The following is a 23176-nucleotide window of genomic DNA, read 5'->3' on the forward strand; positions in this document are numbered from 1 at the left end:
CGGGGCAGCACGGCAGTGATGGGAGCGCGGTGCCGAACAAACCCAGATCCCACACAGCGCCCTGGGTCCCCCACGGGACCGGGGTCGTCTCTGCTCTCCCCAGTGCCCAGAGACGTTGTCAGAGCCCGGGGTCACCCAAATCCCCCCTCCCAGCTGCGGGGTGCTGGGGGTGCTGTGTTGCACCCCTTAGCATCTTGGGCAGGGATGCTACTGTGCACCCACCCCATAGCGCCCACAGGTACCCACAGCATCACTCGGAGCCCCGCAGCACCCACCCACGCCCAAAACACCCCCCTATACCTCCCAACACCCACCCGCACCCACCAACCCTACATCACCCAGCCGTGCCCACACACACCCATCTCCCGCACAGCTCTTACCCATGGCCACAGCACCCCTCTGTGCCCCATCTGTCCCCCCCAAACCTGTGCCCAAATTCCCTCAAAGCCCGGATCCCACGCTCTGTCCCGCTCCGTCCCGCTCCTCCCCAATCCCGCACTACAAGTCCCAGGGATCCCCGCGGCAGCGCCGCCCCCGCCGCTCCCGCCTCTCCCGCAGCACCATGGCCGCGGCCCCGGTGCCCGAGGGGGCTCCGGTAGAACCGCACGACAGGTAAGACCCCGCTTTCTTTTCCCCGGGACGATCCCTCCGGGACGGGACCGACACGGCGCTGCCCCGGAGCCGCCGGTTCCCGTTCCCCGCCGGCTCCCGGGGGTTGCGGTGCCCGTCCCGTCCCCCACGATGCCACTTCCGCGAGTGGGGCCTCCCCGAGCCCATCGCTCCATGAAATCCCTTCGCTTTTCCCACCAACCGTTTCTTCTCATCCCCGGTTTATCCCTTGTTTATTTTCATCCTTCTTTTTTTTTTTTTTTTTTTTTTTTTTTTTTTGCCTTTCGTGTTGCTACCTTTTCCCTTATTTACCTTATTTTATGGTTTTTGCCCTTAACTTACAAGCAGATAAACCACAACCTCCCATTTTCCAAGCTTGGTTGCACATACATCCACTCCATCAAGATGAAGAGTGGGACAACCTAAACTTTTCCACCCAAAAACCCCATACAGGGTGATTGCCTCCAGCCCCCCACCCCCCAACACACACGCATGTTTCCCCTCTATTTTCCACCCCCTTTTCCCGCACAATCCTCGTGAGACTGACTGCTCCCAATCAAATATCTGGGAATTAAATTTGGAGCATCACTGGTGCTCTGGGGATGTGGCAAAGCTTATAGGGATGGAGCATCCCTGCATCCCTGGTTGTAGGGTACCAACACCCCACAGCACCAACTGGCCAGCCCTGGAGTCAGTGCCAGAGCATCCCCCTGTTCCCATCCTGCGTGTTCCAGCAGCTAAGCCCACTGCTGGCAGCTGCCTGTGCCCTTCCTGGGGGTCAGCAGTGGATGGCAGGGAGGATGAGGATGAGGATGAGGATGAGGTTTGGGAGGAAGGAGTGAGGAATGAGTAACTGGGTTGTGTAACAGAGGCTCTTCCACCGTGGCTCCCACTCGGTATAAATAGCAACAGATAATTGGGTTTGCAGAGGGAAATGTTTGTTCTTTTGTGGTGAGGCCATAATAGAGAGAGACCATAATAGAGCTGGAAGGGAGTGCCTGTGCTTGGAGCTGCTGGGATGAGCCATCCAGCTCCAGGTGGCTCCAGCCAGGACAGAGCTTGGTACAAGGCTGGACAAACTGGGAGTGGCGTTCCGTGGGTTCCAGGACAGGCATGGGCGTGACATGTGACAGTGGGGTGGCAGCCAGGTCCCTCCATCCCATGTCTGGGTTCCTCCATCCCTCAGGCAGGTTCCTTCATTCCTCAAGCAGGTTCATCCATCCCATGGGCAGGTTCCTTGATCCCTTGGACATGTTCCTCCATCCCTTGGGATGGTTTCTTGGAGAGGGAAGGCCCAGCCAAGAGCTGGCACACATGGATCCAGCCCAAGAAAGCCCAGCTCAGTGATGGAGGAAGAAGGTTTGACCTCCATGCTCCTGTGGGTGCTGCTCACAGGATGGGATCTGGGAGCAGGACCCTCTGCTGGGAACAGGCATTCTTCCACTGGGGGCTTGATGTGTCTGAAGCTCTTACACCAATCTTGTGACAATACTTGTGACCAAACGAAGAAAATCCACATCCAGTCCAGCTTCCATCCTTAAATCCCAGGGGAACCCCACCCAGCAGCTGCCAGCACCAGAAAGAAAAGGGGAGCCTGGCCTTCATGCCTGCTTTCCTCTCTCTCCAAATTTAAGTGTGCCATTAGAGGAGGGATTTGCTTAAAAATCACCTGGTAGAAAAAAGTCCAAAACCCAGGAATTTCAGCTTCTGCAAGAGCTCAAAAACTGGGAAGGGGCTTGGGAAGCAGAGGAGATTTTTGCCAGCAGGAAGGCTCAGTGACAGCGGGGCTTTGGAGCCAGTGTGTCCCACCTGGGAGCCCAGTGGGAATGTCGGGTGGGATGCTGGGAGACTTGCTGGACATTTAACAAAGGCAGGAAAAGTGGCAGCAGGAGCACGCGATAAGGAACAATACCCCTGGGCGAGGGCTCCTCGTGCCGTGTCCCGCATCCCTTTGCTTTTTTGCTTCTTTAATGAGAAGGAACAGAAGTGGCTCCGGAAGAGAATTTTATTTTTAAACTTCTGAGGGAGCTTTTACAGCGAGAGGGGAGTCCAGGCAGAGATCAGGGATGGAAAAGTTCCTTTGATCATCGCTCGCTTCCCTGACGTGGGGGCAGCAGCTGCAGCCGTCCTGGAGACAGGTTACCCCAAAACCTTGCTGTCCCTGTCCCCTGCCTCAGGACCAGCCCCTCATCTCTGGTTCCCATCAGGTTTTCATCTTTTGAGATGAGGCTCTGCAGGTCCCATTGGTGAGCAGGAGCAGGAGGGGTTTCCTGATGGCTCTGGGAGGCAGTGTGTTTCCCCTGCCTCTGGAATAACCTTGATGGCTTGAGGAGGAAAGGGTTTTTCCATTTCTGACCCCATCTGTGGGTTTTGGTGCTAAGCAGGAGGGAGCACCCTCCTTGGAACCCCTGAGCAGTGGGTGTGCAGAGGCCAAGCTCCTGTCTCACCATGCTGGGGTGAGCTGGAGTCTCACTTGGTGGCCATGGGACTTTGTCAGGATGCTCCTTGTCCCTGGCAGAGCCTGGCTGCCCTCCAGTGTGTCCTGCGCCACCTCCTCCTTTCCTTGGCAGCCAGAGGCTGTGGGCTAAGGGCTGCTCTGCCCCAGTCTCTGCTCCGGAGCTGGCCTGGACCCCCCTGCCGTGGTGCCCAACATCTCCCACCCTTGCCACATGTCCTGCCCTTCAGCAGCTGCCTGGCTCCCTGGGCTGCCCGCAGGATGCCCAGGCTCCCTGCCCTCCCTGGAGAGGCTGATGCTGGAAGAGGAGCCGGCTGGCCGGGGGGGGCCGGGGCAGCTGGCAGGGGGTGCTGAGGGAGCGGATGGCTGGGCACAGCAGCCAGCAGGATGTTATTCTTAGCCACCCGCAGCCCCGGGGTGTTGAGTTTCACCCACTTGTTTACTCCAGGGCTGAGGGGACAGTGAGGGGCAGCTCTTGGGGAAGCTGAGTGACCGGGGGGACCCTCAGCCAGACCCCCCAGTGATGAGAGCCAAGGGAGAGGAGTGTGAGTCTTGGATCAAAAAGCCCTACATGGCCAGAAGCCCCTGGCCCTGAGCCCCAGCTGCTCCATCAGCTGTATAAGGGCTGCTGGCTGGGTACCCCCTGCACTGGGGTCATCCCCTCCTGCCCCCTGCAGCCCCCTCCCCAGTGGTGTCCAGAAGTCCCTGGGTACTCACCAGTGCCGGTGGAAGTGGATGTGGATGTCACTTTCCAGGTGCCCTCCCCATGAGCCCACACGTCCATGACAGCCAAACACCCCCAGTCCCGGGAGCAGAGGAGCTGGGGCTGGTGTTTATTGCCCATGCTGGGGGCGGTGAGGGGAGGTGTCACCTCAACCCCAACCCCCCTCTTTTTCTTTAATCAAGCCAGTGCTATTAATATCAGGTAATGAACGTAATCTGGAGGTTAAGCTATCCTCTTATGCTGCTGACCGCCTCGCAGCTCCCGGGCACAGACACTCCCCCTGCTCTGCTCCCTTTGCCTGCCTCCATCTTCCAGCCCCCTGGATCTGCTGGGCTCTGCCTCACCCCAGCCTCTTAGGACCCCTCAGTGCCATTCCAGGGGGACACTCCGTGCATGGCTCCGTGCCCCAAGAATCACCCTGGGAGCCTCGCTTCCATAGCCCCTCCCTCACCCTGGTAGTGCCAGAGGTTGTGGGACAGGAGCCCAAGTGTGGACAGGGACGGGGGTGACACCCTCAGTCCAGGATCACCCCTGGATCGGTGGCAGGGGGAGATGAGCAGCCCCCCAGCCTTCTCCAGTGTCCGCATCTCTGGCTGCTGGGCCCTTGGGCCAGATGGAGGGTGAGTTTTGCTTCGGTTTTGGGTGGGATTTGCTAGTTTTCGTTTGTTTGTTTGTTGGAGTGAACTCTCGGTAGCTCTTGTCCCAGTCCCTCAGCCCCAGTTCCTGTCTGAAGAGATTGGCTTCCCATGGGACAGGTCTGCAGCCAGCCAGGCACCTCAGCAGGCTGTGGGGGCTGCTGGGGGGTCCACAGGGCTGGGAGCTCAGTCACTGGGTTGTTTACGGGGCGCAGAGCCCAGGACATGCTCTCCTGTCTGCTGCCAAGTTCAGGTTTGGGGCTATGCCATCTGTCCTTGCTGCTGTAGGCACTTTTGGGACCTGCTGCCTTTGCCCTCCCAACCCTGCATGGACCCAGGGTGGTTGGGGGTCTCTGAAGGCAGCAGGAGACAGAGAGCCCAAGCACAGGGCACAGGGATAGTGATGGGAGCACAGTGGGGAAGGAGAGGGGTGTCCCTTGCACCTCAGTAAATCCGTGCTTGGAAACAGGAGCAAAATGCTTCCTTCATTTGTGCTGGCAAAACAGCAGAGCTGGAGAGCCCTTCTCAGGAGCAGGACCTCCCCCAGCTTCCTCTGGGATGCTCCAGCAAGGAAAGGGAAGGCAAAGCATTCCCAAAAGCTGGGGACAGCCTGGAGAGAGCTGGGGGCAGCCCAGCCCTCCAGGAAGGCTTGGCAGGAGGGGGATTGCCAAGCCCAGGTGATGTTTCCTTTCCTGTTGATGTGGTTTTGGCACCCCAGGGGTTTGCTCTGCTGGGGAGGGTCCATGTGGAACAAGGACCGTCCTCTGGGCAGAGCGATGGCATTGACTCCAGAGTCCTGTTCTCTGGGGGCTTCACCTTGCAGGTACAGGGCATTGCAGGGGCTTCAGCACTGCAGCAGGGAATTTCTGAAAAGGAGTAGGGGGGAATGGCCAGTGGAGATGGTTGAGATCAGCCGACCCTTCAGAGCAAGAAGAGCCCCTTCCTGGCAAAGGCAGCCATGGAAAACATTACAGATCTTGAAGTGTAACATTAGGAGAAAAGGCATGACCTTTGGAGAACTCCAGGACAGCCCTGCAGCACCACGGTGCTGCTTCTCCCAAATAAATCATGGGGAATACAGATTTGAGAGGTGTAGAATATCATCTGCCTGTAGAGGTTTCAGGGGTAGGTGAGGCGTAGATGTATAAGTTAAGATGATACTGATAGGAATGTGTAGAATTTTGGTGAAAGTCCAGAATTATTTGGATAAGGCAGAGCACCAACTCTTGGGATGGGATTCAGGTGCTGCATCCCAGAGAAGCCCCAGGTGTGCAGGGGGAGGATGGCTCCACTCCTCTCCCTTCATCCCACAGCGACGTCCCTTCTGTTCCAACACCCTGGGTGTGCTGCAGAGAGAGCAAAGTGGAGAGATGACACTTGGGAAAGCGGGGTGGGGTTGTGGCTGTAATTCTGGGTACTGCCTGTAATTCTGAGCGCTGGTGGAGCTGTTAGAGTCCAAGCCTCTTCCTCCCTGCCAGGAGCTGGGTGATGTTGATGCTGGTTGGAGGCGGTGGGAGCAGAGCTCTGAAAACAGAGCTCGGCGTCACTTTGGGAATGGTGGCCTGGGTCAGGATCTGCAGGCTGGCACAGCAGAGCTGGGTGCTGTGTGACACCAAGGAGCAGAGCATCCCCACAGGCTCGCCTGTCTCGTGGAGGCTGACGTGCATTCCCAGAGGAGAACCAGCTGAGCAGCTCTGGAGTCACCACAGTCCCGGGAGAGGGGCTGGGATGCGGATGAAAGGAACCGCTTTCTGCTGTGGTAAACAATGGTGTTTTTGTCACCTCTGCTTTTATCAAGCCAAAGTGATGTTGTTTATGCTCCAGCACCACTGGCTGCTGTCAGCCCCGCTCTGGGACTAGAACCAGTGGGTAACAGCTGCTGCAGCATCACCAGTGGGAGAGGAGACCCAAACATCCCACCTAGGTTTGCTTCTCCCCATGGAAGGAACCATTTCTTCACAGCAGGTTTCCCGATGGGTGTCGTCTCCTGAGGTTGCTTTTAAAGAGTCATAGTTTGTAGGAGAACAGATTATGGGACATAGGGAATGGTGCTACAGCCGAACTTCATCCCTAATGGGGTGCAACTATATAAGACCAGTGAACAGCATTAAAGGAGAAGAATGCACGGAATGTTGATGTGTATTGATCAGCCACAAAACAGTAAAAGGGCACAGAGGTGTTATGCATGTGAGAGAAAAGGTACAAAGAGCTAGGAGGAGAGCAAGGTGGTGTTGGTGGAGCTAGCAGGTCGTGCTGTGAGAGGAAGGAGTCTGTGGATGCTGCCTGTGGGATTGCTACAGGGAAAAGGCAAGAAGGCTTTAGTGACCTGCTGATGTTTCCTACCATCTTTGGCATCAGCCTTTTGAGCCTACCATCAATCAGAGGAAAGGCAGGAAAGTATTTAGATAAGGGACTGATACCTGTGTCGGTTGAGAGTCCACCATCTATTCAATTAGCAACCCATATAAGAAGCAAGTGACAATAGTTGGGGAGTTTTGGGCTCCTGGTTGAGCCTGAGCCTAGCAGTGTTTGGAACTGTCTGTGTGTGCTGATGGGCAAGGGATGGGGTGTTGGTGCCTTGAGCTCTTGTGCGGACCTCCATGAATGCACAGCTTAGGGTGGACATCAGGCCCTGTCACAGGGGCAGGAGCTGCAGCCATTTGTTAGCAGGAGTTCAGCAAAGCCAGGCAAATCCCTGTGTCCTTGCCTGCTCCACAGGGATGTGCCAGAGGTAGGGATGGTGTGCTGTGGGCATCCTGCCATGCCCAGGGGGTTTGCCAAGGGCATCCTGCTGTGCCCAAGAGGTTTGTTTGCCATGCAGGGGTAAGGGTTGCCTGGTCACTTGACGCACAGATGGCCTTTCTGAAATTTTGATCTTTATCTAAAATTGTTCTAAAAAGGGCTGGGGGAGGGAAGGAAATTAATCTTCATACCGAAACAGCTTAAAATCAACCCAAAATCTCTAAAGCCCTGCAGTTTAAGCCCTTTCAAGAGCAAGCCATAACAGAGCAGCAGTAAAGCCCTGCGGGCTCGGCCAGGCTGTACCAAACAGGGACAGCTTGGAGCCAGTGCCCAGATCTCTTGGTTTCCCTTCCAGCCCAGTCATGGCTAGGGAGAAGAGCAGCATGAGCCAGGAGAGCCCTTTGGACTTTTGTCCCAGGTGGCAGACTTCACTCTGGGGCAGTGGAACAGGAGCAGGCACTGGTATAAATAATCCTCCCTGTCCCTTAGCTAGCCAGGCAGCGGCTGCAGCTTATCTCCTGGCCAGAGGCCACTTATCGCCTCCCAGCCACAGCTCTCCTCCTGCCAAGCTGAAAAGGGCTCTGGAGGGTGCCTTGTTCCTCTCCTTCTCCAGGAGGGAAGATAAGGGCAGCTCCAGGGCTTTGGGTGAGCTCAGAGCTCTCAGCTCCCAAGGCAAAGCTGATGGCTCTGCCCAGCACTGCCTGGCTCTGCCCAGCTCACAGCTTTGTTCCTGGAGGCTTCAGGACAAAAGAGTGGGAACTAGAGCTTGGGTGGGAGTGGAGCACTCAAAGTGGGGAGAGAAAAGGGATTGGGGATGAGGATGGTTGTGCTGTGTCTCATGTGTTTGACTTCTATCCCTTGGCACATCAGGGTGGGTTGTTGCTCCCTGTAACACACTCCTTGATGCTTTGAGAGCTCACTAGGGGATTTATTTCAGGGAGACATTCCTCAAACAGCAGGACTTTAGGGAGGGATGTTTGCACGGCACTTCTTCCAGGTTCAGATTGCTTCTGTGTGAGAATTCCTCGATGTTGTCCATGGCCATGGGTCACAGAAATGTGAGTGCTGGTAGTGCTGCAGTGGGGCTATGCTTGGCTATGCTCTTCCATTGCATCCCTCACCGTACAACACAGGATCCTCCAAGATCCCACTCTCACACACCAGGCACGTGTGTCCTTCCCCACACTGGTTAATGGTGCCTCTTCCTCTCCCCACCCAGCAGCAGCAGTGCTGAGTCCCTGGACAGGCTGTATCCCACCGTGGGCTCCACCAAGCCCCCCCGCAAGCGGACCACGAGCCAGTGCAAGTCTGAGCCCCCGCTGCTGAGGACCAGCAAAAGAACCATCTACACTGCAGGCCGGCCACCCTGGTACAACGAGCACGGGACACAGTCCAAGGAGGCCTTTGTCATAGGTAGGTCACCTTTGTCATAGGTATGTCACCTCTGCACTGCCCAGGCGGCATCGGTGCCCCTGCCCCATGGCTCTCCTGGAGATCTTGGTGGGATTCCTGCACCACCCCCTTCTGAGCACTGCTTCATTCTGGACAGGAGCAGGAGGAGTCCCTGTTAGTCCTGCATTGAGTGGGTGGGCTGAACCTGAGAGTGTGCAGGGAGGGTGATGGGTTGTAGGAGACCCCACTCTGCTTCTTGTTCCCTCAGCTCCTGCTGCGTGGGCTGTCACGAGTTCCTGGGGATTCAGTCTGGACTGGTTCCCGTGCCAGCATTCCCTGTGTTACATAAGCATGGAACTCTGGATTTCCCAGTGTGTGCTGGGCATGTTGCTGGCAGTTCTAGTACATGCCATTTGGCATTTTCCAGGATAGTATCTTGAAGTGCCTGTGACTTCCCTCTTTGGAGGCTCCTCCAGCTTAGTGCAACAGCACAGCACCTGGGTTCCAGCCTGTGCTGGGAAGGGCTGTGCCTGGGGTTGGTGGCTTCATCACCTTTTCCCTGGCAGGTCTGGGAGGAGGCAGCGCCTCTGGGAAGACCACAGTGGCCACCATGATCATTGAAGCTCTTGATGTCCCGTGGGTGGTTCTGCTGTCCATGGACTCCTTCTACAAGGTGAGGCTGCACCCCTGTTGGCCTGGCCAGGCTCCTCAATTTGCTGTTGTCCCATTCCTGGAAGTGTCCAAGGCCAAGCTGGACAGGGCCTAGAGCAACCTGTTCTAGTGAAAGGCGTCCCTACGTATGGCAGGGGGTTGGAATGAGATGAGTTTTAAGGTCCCTTCCAACCCACATCAGTCTGGGACTGTGTGATAACCCCTGCTAAGGAAACATGTTGTAGATTTAGGGACAGCCATGTGGTTTTCCCTTCCAGTGGCTCTTGTGGGGCAGGGAAGAAGTGACTGGGCACAGCAGTGGGGAGGGAACTGCCCAGCCACGTGCCCTAAGCTCTGCTCTGTGGCAGGTGCTGACCAAGCAGCAGCAGGAGCAGGCAGCCAGCAATGACTTCAACTTTGACCACCCCGACGCCTTTGACTTTGACCTCATCATCGCCACCCTGAAGAAGCTGAAGCAAGGCAAGAGCGTCAAGATCCCCATTTACGACTTCACCACCCACAGCCGGAAGAAGGAATGGGTATGGGACACTGAGGGGGGCGGGACAAGGTGGGGGATGGCCAAGGCAGGACAGGGGAAGCTGACTGGACCCCTCCAGCCCCTGGCCTTTGCAGTCCCATCGGTGCTGTCACCCTCTGCTCTGGGCCTGGTTCAGGGTGCATTTTTTGGGTGAGCTGTCACAATCACAACCCAGAGAGAATCCCTGGGATAGGGCACCTCTGAACAGATGTTCTGTGCCTAACCATATCATATTTTGACTCCACAGAAAACCCTGTATGGTGCCAATGTGATTATCTTCGAAGGCATCATGGCGTTTGCAGACAAGGAGCTCCTGAAGGTGAGGAAGGGTTTTGAAGCAGTTCCAAGGTAAGGTGATGGGAGGATACTCTCTCCTGAGGTCCTGCAGCAGGGAGGTGACCTTCTCTTCCAGGTTACACCAGATGCTGCAGCACTTCCCCGGGTAGGAGAAATAGGCTTTGATTCTTAGCAGCCAGGGAAGAGGCCCTGGCAGAGGTCAAATGTTTCAGCAAACACCTCAGTCTCAGCCATTCGTGCCCTGGAAACAGGAGCTGAGTGGTGACCTGGTTGCTGGCAGTGCTATAAGTATGTTATGTTTATACAGCTAGAATTAGCCTGCCTCCACACTGCATTTGCTTTAGTTTGCACAGCCAGAGGCAAAGTCTGGTGAACTTCTACTGCACAGAGCCTGGTGTTCCTAGCATGGAATCATCCAGCGCTTCAGGCTCTCTTGGGGATTATTTGGATATATCATAGAATCACAGAATGGTTTGGGTTGGAAGGGACCTTAATCTCATCACGTTCCACCCCCTGCCAGGTTGCTCCAAGCCCTGTCCAACCTGGCCATGAACACTTGCAGCTTCTCTGGGCACCCTGTGCCAGGGCCTCAGCACCCTCACAGGGACAAATTTCCTCTCAATATCCCATCTAACCATTCCCTTTGGCATTGTGAAGCCATTCCCACTTGCTCTGTCACTCCAGGCCCTTGTCCAGTTATCTTTGAGCTTCTTTGGATATTGGAGGGGCTCTAAGGTCTCCCCAGAATCTTCTATTCTCCAGGCTGTACAATCCCAGCTCTCTCAGCCTGTCTCCATCCCTCGGAGCATCTCTGCAGCCCTGACAAAGACTGCAGCAGGCAGTGAGCCATACACAGACTTAGCCAAGTTCTGTCTAAAGAGTTTCCTCCCCTGCCAAGTGAGTGCTTGGGTTGCGCTTTTCTGGAGCAAGGATGACCTCCAGTGGACAGCTGGGTGAATCCCCCAGGTGGCTCCATCAGCTTCCCCACTCCTGCCTCTTGCAATTAAGGACAGAGTCATGAGCTGCCCTGCTGTGCTGGGCTCCTTTCCAGCATGAATTCCCTGCCTGTGGGAGAGGCTTGGAATGAGATGATCTTTAAAGCCCCTTCCAATTCAAACCATCCAAGGATTCTTTGATTAAGAAGCCAGTGTTTGGTGCGTGTCACGGACAGCAGCTCCTCTTGTCTCCTCCATGCTCTTAAATAACATCCAGCCAAAGTGTTGGAGCTCGTTAGCAGTAGGGACAGAGTGTGGAGCAGGACAGGTCTCAGGGGACACAAGAATAAGGTAGCAGCAAGGGGCCCAAAGCAGCACCAGCCAGGTTCCAGAGAAAAGCTCCACACAGGCCAGAGCAGAGCCAGGCTCTGTTAAACAGATGCTGGGCTGGGCTCAGCCCTGCTTGGGGCAGCAGGGGAAGATGGGTTGAGTCCCACACCTGACCAGCTGGGATTTTCCCCTCCCCTGTCCTTTCAGCTCTTGGATCTGAAGATATTCGTGGACACAGACTCAGACATCCGCTTGGTGCGCCGCCTGCGCAGGGACATCAGCGAGCGTGGCCGGGACATCGAGGGGGTCATCAAGCAGTACAACAAGTTTGTCAAGCCTGCCTTTGACCAGTACATCCAGCCCACCATGAGGCTGGCAGACATCGTTGTCCCCCGAGGTACCTGCCCAGGGCTGTCCTAAGTGGCATCCTGAGACCCCTCAGAGACCCCAGCCCTCACCTCTGGGCTCTGGGCTTTTCTGAACCCTAACCCTAGGCAGAGCAGAAAAAGCAGTCTTAGGCTGAGACTGGTGCCAAGCAGAAAGGTGTGGAGGGAGCCATGTTTGTGTCCCCTGTGTTCCCTTTGGCATGCCTTTTGTAGCTGCAGAGCTGGTGGAGCTCTGGGCTTTGTTGTTTTCTGAACCCTAACCCTAGGTGGAGCAGAAAAAGCAGCATGGTGGCTAAATTGGTGGCAAGCAGAAAGGTGTGGAGGGAGCCATGTTGTAGCAGTCCTATGTTCTCCTTGGCATGCCTTTTGTAGCCTCAGAGTCCCTGGAGTTCTCTCTGGCTGGTGAGGACACAGTGGCTGTCCCATGCCAAAGCAAAGGTCCTTGTAGCTGAGGGTGTCTGAACACTGCCCAATTGCATGGGAAAAGTCTGTGCTTTTTCCTCAGCCCTACCAGCTCCTACAGCACAGTGATTTATGAGCTGGAAGTGACTTGGAGATACCCAGTAACAGATTGTTGAATAAGGATTTAATAAAAGCAGGAATGTCTCCTTCTTTGCAAGGAAAGGGATGTTCGGGGTAACAGTGTGGTTTTGAACATCGTGGGGAATTTAGGGAAGAAACATGGAAAAAAAATGTGATCCTGACCAGGGTGACTCTTCTTTCCCTGGTATAAAGTAACAGGACAATAGGAAACTGGCTCAAGTTGCACCAGGAAAGGTTCAGATTGAATGTCAGGGAAATTTTCTTCACCAAAAGGGCTGTCAAGCCATGGCACAGGGTCCCAGGGCAGTCAGTGGTGGAGTCACCATCCCTGGAGAGATTTAAAAGGTGTGTGGATGTGACACTTGGGAATATGATTTAGTGGTGGGCTTGGCAGTGCTGATTTAAAGGTTGGACTCAATGATCTTAGAGGGGTTTTCCGACCTTTACAGTTCTGATTCTGTGATTCTTTTGCTTTTGGGTCACTCCAGGCAGTGGAAATACTGTGGCCATTGACCTGATTGTTCAGCATGTCCACAGCCAGCTGGAAGAGGTAAGAGCTGGGTGGTCCTTGGGTGGTGAGGGGGGTTCACAGCCTGACCTGGCAGGGAGCTGTGCTCTGGGTGCCCAGGTGGGAATGGCCGGGCTTCTCCTGTGCTCCAAGTGTGGGAGTTCCAGTGAACTCCTCCCAGCCCTCTCCCTCAGGCCAGTGAAGGAAACTGCCCTGTGTGCTCTGGTTGGTCCTGGCTCCTCTGCCAGCTGTGGTCCAGAAGCAGCTTCCTTCCCTCCCTGGGGCAGCAAGTCATGAGGGGACAAACCAGGCACCCTCCTGTGATCTGAGGGGTCTGTCCCCCTCCCTGCAGCCCTCCCAGGGCCAGCATTGCCCCAAACCCTCCACTGCTCTTGGGCTTCTCCTCTTCCCTCCCATGCAGACACTGCTGTAGTCTTTCCAGTCAGGAGCCCACTTTTCCACTTCTGTGCTGCGTGCAGCTGTTGGGTTTCAAAACTCGAAATCTTGTCATGTTTGAGCCCTGATCCAGGCACATGCTCCATCACTTCACCACCACTGGCTTTAGGTCTTCTCCTGTTTATCCTGGGCCAGTTCTCCCGTCCTGACCAGTGGTTTGGGACCCTGCAGTGAACTGATGGCATTTTGTGTTACTGTTCCCGAGCAGCACAGTCTCCTCCCACTCCACGGTTGTAGTTTTGGTGATGTTCCAGTCGTGGAAATGCTCAGAGTGATGTCCTGGGAAGTGCAGAGAGCATGACCTGGAGATAGATGCACTGGAAAATAAAGGGCTTGATTCTTGCAAGTCTTTTTTGGAGCTCCCAGGTGGCAGGAGCTGCTCAGCCCTGGGATGGGAGCTGGCATGCCTTCTCAGGAGGGACTGCTCTTGGCAAAGGTGTCTTGGCAGGTTCCTGCTCCTGGAGTACCTGGCTGCCTGAATTCTGAGCACTAAACTCTGGTTGGGAAGGTGGTTTCTAAACCCTTGGTCACAGGAGGAAGGATCTCTGCTAGTGCCAGGCTGAGAAGGGCACCCAGCCCTGAGACAGAGCCTAGGAAAGGGGAATGGCTGTTTCCCCCCAGCTCCTGGGATCCAGCCAGGGAATATCACAGCAAACCCAGCACCCATAGGGTGCCACTGTGAGCCAGGCAAGGGGTTGGGGAGGGCTTTCATTGACCTGGGGAGGGGAAGAAAGGCAAAAGGCTGCATGTGAATTCAGGAAAATACTCCTATTTTTCCTTTTTTTTTTTTATCTTGAAACCACCCTGGTGTTGACAATGCTTAATACCGGTTGCGTTGTGTCTTTGTGTTGCTGCTGCAGCGTGAACTCAGTGTCAGGTAAGAGCCCTCACTCTGTCCTGTCTGTGCAGCTGAGGCATTTCCAATGCCAGGCACTGCTGGGCCTCACCCTGATCCATGGCAGGACCAGCAGCTCGTGTAGCACATGGCTTTGTCACCCTCCACAGTGACAAAAGGCCACCTTGCCCTTGGCTTTGGGATGGCAGGGACAGGGTTGCTCCCCAGGGAGGTACTGCCAGCTTGAGCACAGACCCCTGAAGCTGGGACAGGGCCAGGTTTGTACCTGGGAATCACCAGTCTCTGCAGGAGGGGAGCCTTTGCATCCTGAGGTTCTCTTTTATTTCTCTTCATCATCTAAAATGAACCATTTTCAGAGCTGCTCTCCATCTCTGATGATTAAAGATCATTAAACATCAATTACTGGATTAGTCAAAGTATCTTGAGAAAAGGGTGGCAAGTGACTTTTTAAATGGGCAGATAGTGATAGGATGAGGTGGAACAGTTTTAAACTAAAGGAGGAGAAATTTAGATTGGGTAATAGGAAGAAATTCTTCCCTGTGAGGAGGTGAGGCCCTGGCACAGGTTGCCTGGAGACACCGTGGCTGTCCCGTCCCTGAAAGTGCTCATGGCCAGGTTGGACAGGGCTTGGAGCAACCTGGGATAGTGGAAGGTGTCCCTGCCCATGGTAGAGGGCTGGAATAAGATGTCTTTAAGGTCTCTCCCAGCCCAAACCAGTCTGTGATCTTGAGGGTGGTGGGAGCCCTGGACCCCTCACTGCACGCAGGGATCTGCCTGGTGGCACCCAAAGGAGCAGAGCAGGGCACGGGTACCGACTTTCCCTCAGCTTCTGGGAGGATGCAGAACCATTTCTGGAGGACTGAGAAAATCCTGCTGCCTAAGTCCAGCAGGATTTCTAATTTCTTGATATCTGCAGGTGGATGCTGTAACATACATGTTGATTTACTTAAACTCTTCAGCATGGGGCCCCAGATGGCACTTCAGCTCTCTTGCTTCCATTAAGAAGCCACCAAGGCTTTCAGGTATTATTGTAGGGAGCAGAGGGAATGCATTACTGAAGATGGGTTTCCATTTAGATCTCCATCATGGCATGGAGATACTCAAGTAACCTTAAGATTTACACTTGGCATACAATAAGCTTTTAAAATAACTAGATGAACAGGGAAAAGGCTCTGCTTTACTTATTTCTGCCTCAGCCAGTCACTTCCTAGACTAGACAAGTGGATGTTTTATTTTATTTCCCTTTGCTTGTTTAACACCCTGGGGCCTGACATTTTCATACAGGCACGTAAGCTTCCCTATGTGTCTGGTGGGAAAGTGCTCTTTAGTATGAAGAGAAATCTGTTGCTTTAAAAATGGCAGGAATAACATTAGAGAAGAGACTAATATGTGTGCAAATATATATGTGTATATAGAGCTAGGAAATTTTATGTGTGTATAAATATCTTTCTCCTCCTTAATCAAAGGATTGCTCAGTACAGGTGATCTTCTTCTGCACTTAAAAATCGGGAATTTAATATATCCATAAAGTATTAGAAGTTTTATGATAGCAAGTTTGGAAAACTAGCTCTGACCTCTGGAAACACCTCCTTCATCACCACACTCACAGGTGGTTTTATGTTCTGTTTAAGGCTTCCATTTATGCCTTTGACAAAAAAATCTGGAAAAAAAATCCTGCAGAAACCCAAATCTGTTGCCACTGCTGGAGCCCGAGTGCTTTACTGCTGCTGTGATTTCCCCCAGCCCCTCTGTCTCTCTGCAAGAGGAGTGGGGTGGATGAAGAGTCACATCGAGTGAGATGTGCCTGGCAAATATGGGCTTTTCATCACAAACAATTCCCCATCCTCTTGTCTGGAATGGCTGCATCTAAATGTCACGGTTCTTCTGAAGTCACGGTTTGGTGGTGGTGGGGACACCAGGAGGGCTTTGTGCTGGTAGGATAAAACCTGAATGCTCAGATCTGGCCCCAGTCTGGGGTGTCTCTGTGGTCCTTGTGCTCCAGGGCTGCCTTTCCTGGCCAAGTGACTGGCTGGGACAGGCAGAGAGTGCCTTTCCCCACTCAGATGGGTGAATTCTGGGTTTAAAACAAGTGGTGCCTTCCTTGGACATGCAAGGCTTGTTTTCATTCTGAAACCACGGGCTCCTGAGGGGCATGCTTGCCTTCCCAGTTATTCCCTCAGAGCACAGGTTGGACCTTAGCATTCGTAGGATATTTCTTGTCCAGCTTCCCCCATGTCTGACTGTGCTCATGCTGGAGATGTGGTTCCATACCAGCACTCCCAGGTGGGTATTCCTGCTGGAGCAGCCAGCCCATGCTGAGGCACAGTGCTCCCAGCCCAGCCTCTTCTCCATCCCTCCTGCCACGCTCTCAGCATCCAGCCCTGCTCCTGGAGCCAGCTCTCTTTCCAGCCAATTCCCCTCACCAATCAATATTCCCCACCCCCAAAGTCCCGATCAGCTTGGCGTGCCCTTTGCCAATTGTGTCTTTAAATATCAACCCGTGGCGCAGTTTAATAGCCCTTGTTTGAAATGTCAGCCCTGAAAGGCAGCCGTGTACGTGTTTGAAATGCCTTGACTGCATCATCTCCTTTGTAGCTGGATGTCTCTTGTCTGCTTCCTGCTCGATAGCATGTTCCACAAAGAGCCAAGGATGCTCCCTGAAGCCTTCCTGCGAGATGGTCACCCCTTTCTCTCTCTCTCTCTCTCTCTTCTTCTTCTTTCCTTTTTTTTTTCCTTCCTTTAAAGCCCTTGTTCTCAGGGGGAAAAAATAAGTTTCCAAAATAAGACATTTTCTTGACGTGCTCATGGCTGCCTGTCTGGATGTTCTGTCACAGTTCTGTCTTGGCAGGGAGGGACAGGAGGCATCACATTCCCTCCTTCCCTCCCAGGATGGGCAGGGGATGACAGGGTGGATGGCTGCTGGAAGGGCTGAGCTCTTCCCTCAGCCTGCAGGCCCTCTCCAGTCATGGTGAGCCCAGGGGAAGGAAAGTCTTCCCTGCAGGTGATGTTCTGTTCAGCGCCAGGTTTTTCTCCATGTTTCCAGTGCTCTTGGCTTTCCATGTTCTCCAAGGCTTGAGCAGATCATCATCATGCAGGAGGGGAACACCCCTGTGAGTTTGCCTGGGAGCAGGGCAGGTTGGATGAAGGATTTTGGGGTTGGACAAAGGTTTTGGTCTTGAGTGCCTGTGCTTGCTCTGAGATTGCATTGGAGCCCTCAGTGAGGGCTTGGCATGAGCCCTGGCAGTGTTGAGTACCAGGTTGGATGGGACTTGAAGCAACCTGGTCTAGTGGAAAGTCTCCCTGCCTGTGGCAGGCGGGGTGGAATGAGCTGATCTTTAAGGTTCCTTCTCATCCAAACCATTCTAGCATCCTATGTCCCTCTAAACTCCAAGAGCCACTGTTGCAGTGTGGCACTGCCTAGGATGGAGGTGGGACAGTGTCCCTGCTGTGGCTCCAGGACTGTGAGAGCAGACAGTTCTTTTCCTTCATGGAGCCAGGAGTGGAGCCAGTGCTGTGGAGAGCAGTGGTGACATGACTTGTTCACCAAGAGAGGAGTGTTGGGTCTGCACGGTGATGGCCCAGGCACCAGGCAGGTCCAAGAGCTGTTGATCAATTAGGGGATATTTTTCCCCCTCTGACTAATGACAGTGCTTTCTCCTCTGTTTCATGTCATGTTTGTCCCTCTCCTCTTAAATTCTCGTGTCTCCTGTCTTGTCTCCCCTGAACATCCCTTCCACCGGGTGACCAGAGGAAGCTGCGCTGGGATATGTGAGGAGACAAATGCTTATGGCAGTGTTTTGGTTGTGACACTAACAGGGAGTGGGCGAGGGCTGTGCAGGGTGAGCTGCCTCACTAACCTGGGAGGGGGATCTTGGGGCAGACAGCTCATGGGGTCCTGCTTTGCTGGGGTTGTATGGGCCAGACAGAGGCGGGGGCACTTGAAAGAGAAGCTTCATCCCAAAAATGGGACCTGTTTCCCCAGAAAGCACCAGGGAGAGACCCCCACAACATTGAGTGGCTTCCAGGCAGGGTGGTATCCACACCTCTCTCACTGCACAGGTGTTGAAGGAAGGTGTGGAAAACTTGTGGACAGAATGCTGACACCATTTCTTGGGGGTCTTTTGGCAGCTCAGGATGCTGGGGAAGTGTTCCCACTGCTCATGGAGGTTGGAAAACCCTTGGCATCTGTGGCAGGGAGCAAGAGTCAGGTCACACTGTGACAGGAGAGGGGCTGCCCGTTCCACTGGCATAGTGGGATGCTGTGACACTACCTGGCAGTGATGGAGGGGAAAAGTGCCAGTGGCAAGTTCAGTCCTGTGCTCCTTGGTGAGCTGTGGTGATGGGAGATGACACAAACAGCTCCTCTGGTTTAGGCAACAGCAATTTATTGCCTGGGCAAACCCAGCCTAGGCCATGTGCAGGTGTGGCTCTGTGTTGGGGGCCCATCTCTGCCCCATAAAGCAGGTGAGCTGACAGCCCCCACGCCAGCACCGGCATCTGCCCAAGGCAGGGCTCATGCCCTCACCACCACCATCCTAGGGGCTGAGAGGGGTTTAGGCAGGGCTGTGCCCCCAGGATCTGTCCCAGGCCAGCTCTGGCAGGAGGAGGGAAGGGATGGCTGTGGGGGCAGAGCTGTAGGTGCTGCCAGCAGCACAGCCCTGGCACAGGAGCATCTCTGAGAGCTTCTAACCTGCGGGACAGTGTCTAACGGAGTGAGCTCGCTTCACTGACAGCAGGGCTGGGGCCTTGAGGGCTGCTGTTCCCAAACCAGCCATGGGGTCTGCACACAGCAGGCAAGCCCACGAGGGAACCACAACCCACCCATGCTCTCTGCATGGCTGCCAGCTGTCCTGGCTCTCTGGAGCATTCCCTGCATGGGGGCTCTTGGCTGCTACACAGGACTAGAGCTGGTAAAGCAAGAAGGAGCCCTTAAGTACCCACAAGCCTTGGGAATGTCTCGTTTGGTGTTGGCTCACCGAGACCAGGAGATGGCTGTGTGGATGGAGGCCTCAAGCTCTGCCCTCCTCCATGCCTATCCATCTTCTCTGTCTTCCTCTCTGCTTGCGTGCCTCTGTGTGCCATTAATCCAGGTTTCTGCTTGATTTGAAATCTTAATCATGCAGTGCTTTCATTTGCTCTCTTCTCTGCCTCCCCAGTTTCTGTGATTTTTTTTTTCCGGATGCAGCCGCTGGCACGTGTGTGTTCTGACGTGTGGCTTTCCAACCCCAGCCCTCCTCCCAGACAAAGTTGCTTGTCCATCCTGCCCAGCCTTGTAGAAGCCAAATGTGACCTTCTTCTCATTTACTGCCACTCTCACAGGGAGAAGTGACTAATGGGACTCCATTGTGTGCTTCCCCGTGAATGGTGTTCCCTTGATCCCAGAATAGCTCCCAGCCCTATTCGTTATGTGGAATGAGTCACACAGAGCCAGTCCTGTCCAGCCATAAAGTCCTGAAGCTGTTCCCAATTTGGAATGGGCCAAGTGGTCTCTAAAATAGTCACATTCCAGATATGTGCCAGCGCTTCCAGCCTGGCTGCCTGTCCCCAATTCCTGGTGACATTTGGCACCTGTAGGTCACAGACAACCGCAACAGCCCCTCCTGACCCCATGAGTCCAAGATCCATCAACAGATAAGACTCTGGAATAGGAGAAGGTTTTGATTTTATTTTCTACTGGAAACCAAGATGGGCCAGCCGCCTTCAGAGGAGCTGTGGCTGCCCCATCCCTGGAGGTGTTCAAGGCCAGGTTGGATAAGGCTTGGATTAACCTGGTCTAGTGGAAGGTGTCCCTGCCCATGGCACAGGGGTGGAACAAGAAGGTCTTTAAAGTCCTTTCCAACCCAAACCATTCTATGAACCTGGGTCACCTGCCCAGGAGGAAGGGCAGGTCCTTGGGCTGCAAGGTCTCCCTAACTCCAGTGACCCTGTTTTGTGGGCTGGCTGCTCACTCAGTTCAACTCAGTGGCTTCTGTGTCTGTTTGCAGTGTGAGATGACATCTGGGAGGATGGCTCTGGCTGTGTGCTGTGCTCCAGCCTTTGGGCAGCCTTCCCCAGACCTTCTGACGATGTGTTTGGTTTTCAGGGCTGCCCTGGCCTCTGCCCACCAGTGCCATCCCCTTCCTCAGACCCTCAGTGTGCTGAAGAGCACCCCTCAGGTGAGGGGCATGCACACCATCATCAGGTAAAGCCTCTGCTGTGGCTCCTGGCGTGGGATGGGGCTCAGCTGCTGCTGAGATGGGCTGGCCTGTCTTTGGGCTTCCCAATCTCCCTTTTGCCTGTCTGTATGGCTTGGAAACACAAGACAGGGAAGATGGTGGTGGCCTCTGCATAGAGGGAGCTGTACAGTTACTGCTCAGTGATTTTGCCAGCAATTTTTCTGCTTTTTACCTTGAAACAGGCACCACAGTTTCAGGCTCAGATGGTGCAAACAAGAGCCAGGAAGGGGCAGGGACAGCCAGACCTCTGCCAGCATCTCCAGGGGCACGTTTGGGTCCAGAGCTGACATTGACTTTCCTCCCCTCTAGAAACAAGGAGACCAGCAGAGACGAGTTCATTTTCTATTCCAAAAGGTTGATGCGGTTGCTGATTGAGCACGCGCTCTCCCTGCTCCCATTCCAGGTGGGTTCAAGGCTGTACATGCTGGGTTTCCTCTCTGATTCCTAACCCTTAACTGCTGGGGAACCAGGACAGTCCTGGTGCTGCTCTTCTAGCCTTCCCCATGGACCAGTCCTTTCAACCCTCGGATTAAAAAGCACCAGGACTCCCCAAGGCTATGGAGCAATGCTGTGGCCCTGGGTGACAACTCTTTGTCCAGCCTTGGTGTCCGAGGGTCCAGTCCCCCACGACTGGCTGATTCTAGGGCTCCTGCGAGAGCCACATCAGAGCCCCTGGTAACTTTTGTCATGTGTTTTTTGTAGAGTTGCACAGTCCAGACCCCTCAGGGACACGACTACGAAGGGAGGACATACAGCGGGAAGCAAGTAAGTGGAAGCCAAAGCACTATAGAGACCTGCCCCGTGGGGGTGCACTGGAGCCCTGGCTAACATTAAGCTGGGTTTGGTGACTGCTCTCATGAGTATGACACCCTGTACCACCAGGAAAGGCGGGTTGGTGACCGAAGGTGCCATCAGCAATGTCACTGTGCCGCTCACGCCTTCTCACTGAGGGTGGTCTGGGAGTGGCGCAGCCCTCTTGGAAGGGACGTGCTTTTGGGTTGCCTGTTAGGGTCCTCAGCTGCTGAGACCCAGTGTGGGGTGGTGGCAGCTCCTACACTGTGCAATCCCCCTGGCTGTGTGCTGCAGATCACTGGTGTGTCCATCCTGCGAGCAGGAGAGACCATGGAGCCGGCACTGCGTGCAGTGTGCAAGGACGTGCGCATCGGCACCATCCTCATCCAGACCAACTGCAACACTGGCGAGCCAGAGGTAAAGCCCGGGGCTGCTGAGGACTTCTCCTGGTGTTAACCTCTGTGCAGGGTGGGGACATGGCTCAGGTGTTTCCTGCCAGCCCTTTGGCGACTCAGGAGTTATTCTGGGCAGGGGTTGAGTGCTTTGAAAGCTGCTCAAGTGGGTTTTGCCAGCAGGCTTGTGCACACAGGGGCTGGTTTGCTGCTGAGTGTTTGTGCTGCCTCTGAGCGGACAGCCAGGGGCCCAGGGACAGAGAGGCAGGAGGGATCCTTCACTCCTCAAAGAGAAGGGCTCATTTGCCTGCAGCCTCTAAGCTGCTCTCTCTTTGCCCACCCAGCTCCACTACCTGCGGCTGCCGAAGGACATCAGCGAAGACCACGTCATCCTGATGGACTGCACGGTCTCCACGGGTGCTGCAGCCATGATGGCAGTGAGGGTGCTGCTGGTACGGATGGGTCAGCAGGGGCTTGGCTCTGGAGCAACCTGGGAAGCACCAGCCACAGCCATGCTGAGGGGATGTGCCTGGAACTGGCTCCTCTGCGGGAAGGAGTGTGTCAGAGCACACAGCACAGGCTGGGGTAACTCACCCTGAGCTATCCCTGTGCATTTCCTGTAGGATCATGATGTCCCAGAGGACAAGATCTTCCTGCTCTCCTTGCTCATGGCAGAGATGGGTGTCCACTCGGTTGCCTATGCGTTCCCCCGGGTGAAGATCATCACCACAGCTGTGGACAAGAAGGTGAATGACCTCTTTCGGATAATCCCCGGCATCGGTGAGTGCCTTGGTAGGAATGACTTGTGGTGAGGGGATTTTTAGTGCTTCTTGTGGGGAGAGGACATGAAGCCCTGGTTGTCAGCAGCAGTTTAGGTCTGGCCTTACGTTATCCAGAGCCCCAGTGCCCCTCCTGGGTCCTGCTGCCAGGTGGGTGTCAGGATCACCATGCTGACTGAGGGCTGTGGGGCAGCCATCACCTTGTCAGCAGCAGGAGCCATTCCACATGCCATGAGCCTCCTCCAGCCTCAGGCAGAGAAATCAGGCTGGGACAGTTGGGGCAGCCCTGTGCCCACCTCCTTCCCTAAACTGCCACCTTCCACAAGTTCACCTAAAAAAAAGCTCACTGTCTTCCTCTGTCCTCACCTCTGCTGTGCCAGGAAACACTTTCCACCGGGTGCTAAACCAGCCTACAGGCTGCTCCAGTTCTGCTGCCACTCAGGTTTTCCTGCTGTTCAAGCTGTCAGAGAAACCTGCTCTGGTCCCCTTGCCTGCTGTGATGAGGACAGGCAGAAGGATGAGTCCCAAAGCTCCCACAGTTCTGCACTCTGACTCTCTGTCTCCCCACAGGGAATTTTGGTGATCGGTACTTTGGGACGGATGCTCCTCCTGACTGGAGTGATGATGAGGATGCTCTTAGCACTTAGCTGGATGTGGAGGTGCCCCTGGCACCAGGCAGCTTCAGCACCGCACCTTAACCCCTCTGTCCAGTGCAGATTCCTCCTTCCTCTCACCAAGCATAGATATTTTTTTCAAATCTTCATCGGAGATCTAGGGCATATTTTTTCAGAGAAACATAAATCCTAGTTTGATTTTATGGACAGTTGCGTGTCCCAGCATAGAGCGGAGTTAATTTATTTTAATTTAAATATTTGCCTATATAACTTATTGGAGATATTTTATAAAGGACAATAATAAATTTTTTCTCTGGTTTTCTTGAA

At 54.5% G+C, this 23176-nt stretch overlaps 1 protein-coding gene across 4 annotated transcripts; it reads left to right on the forward strand.

The window, feature by feature from the left end:
- The first annotated feature begins 521 nt into the window (after window positions 1-521).
- Window positions 522-23176, forward strand: UCKL1 (uridine-cytidine kinase 1 like 1). 4 transcript variants are annotated; one of them, XM_014873911.2, is made up of 15 exons: window positions 522-612; window positions 8385-8578; window positions 9124-9230; window positions 9577-9747; window positions 9994-10065; window positions 11516-11705; window positions 12726-12787; window positions 14062-14078; window positions 20140-20238; window positions 20582-20675; window positions 20975-21037; window positions 21359-21481; window positions 21801-21908; window positions 22080-22236; window positions 22806-23176. In XM_014873911.2, exons 1-15 carry the CDS (start codon window positions 563-565, stop codon window positions 22880-22882), a joined length of 1584 nt encoding a protein of 527 aa, XP_014729397.1. In that variant the 5' UTR covers window positions 522-562; the 3' UTR covers window positions 22883-23176. The 4 variants fall into 4 exon arrangements, with proteins under 4 accessions (XP_014729397.1, XP_088030952.1, XP_088030954.1 ...); XM_088174826.1 differs by lacking the exon at window positions 14062-14078 and adding an exon at window positions 17806-17825; XM_088174828.1 differs by having other exon boundaries at window positions 525-612; window positions 8388-8578.

This window comes from Sturnus vulgaris, chromosome 17, assembly GCF_052056855.1.
Source record: "Sturnus vulgaris isolate bStuVul1 chromosome 17, bStuVul1.hap1, whole genome shotgun sequence".
NCBI classification, from domain to species: domain Eukaryota; kingdom Metazoa; phylum Chordata; class Aves; order Passeriformes; family Sturnidae; genus Sturnus; species Sturnus vulgaris.

Bases quoted from the DNA above. Each gene is read 5' to 3' on its own strand.
- UCKL1 (XM_088174826.1), top strand. From the start codon at position 563: ATGGCCGCGGCCCCGGTGCCCGAGGGGGCTCCGGTAGAACCGCACGAC. The intron at 9,231-9,576 runs GTGAGGCTGCAC...GCTCTGTGGCAG, and splicing joins CCATGGACTCCTTCTACAAG to GTGCTGACCAAGCAGCAGCA. The intron at 10,066-11,515 runs GTGAGGAAGGGT...CTGTCCTTTCAG, and splicing joins CAGACAAGGAGCTCCTGAAG to CTCTTGGATCTGAAGATATT.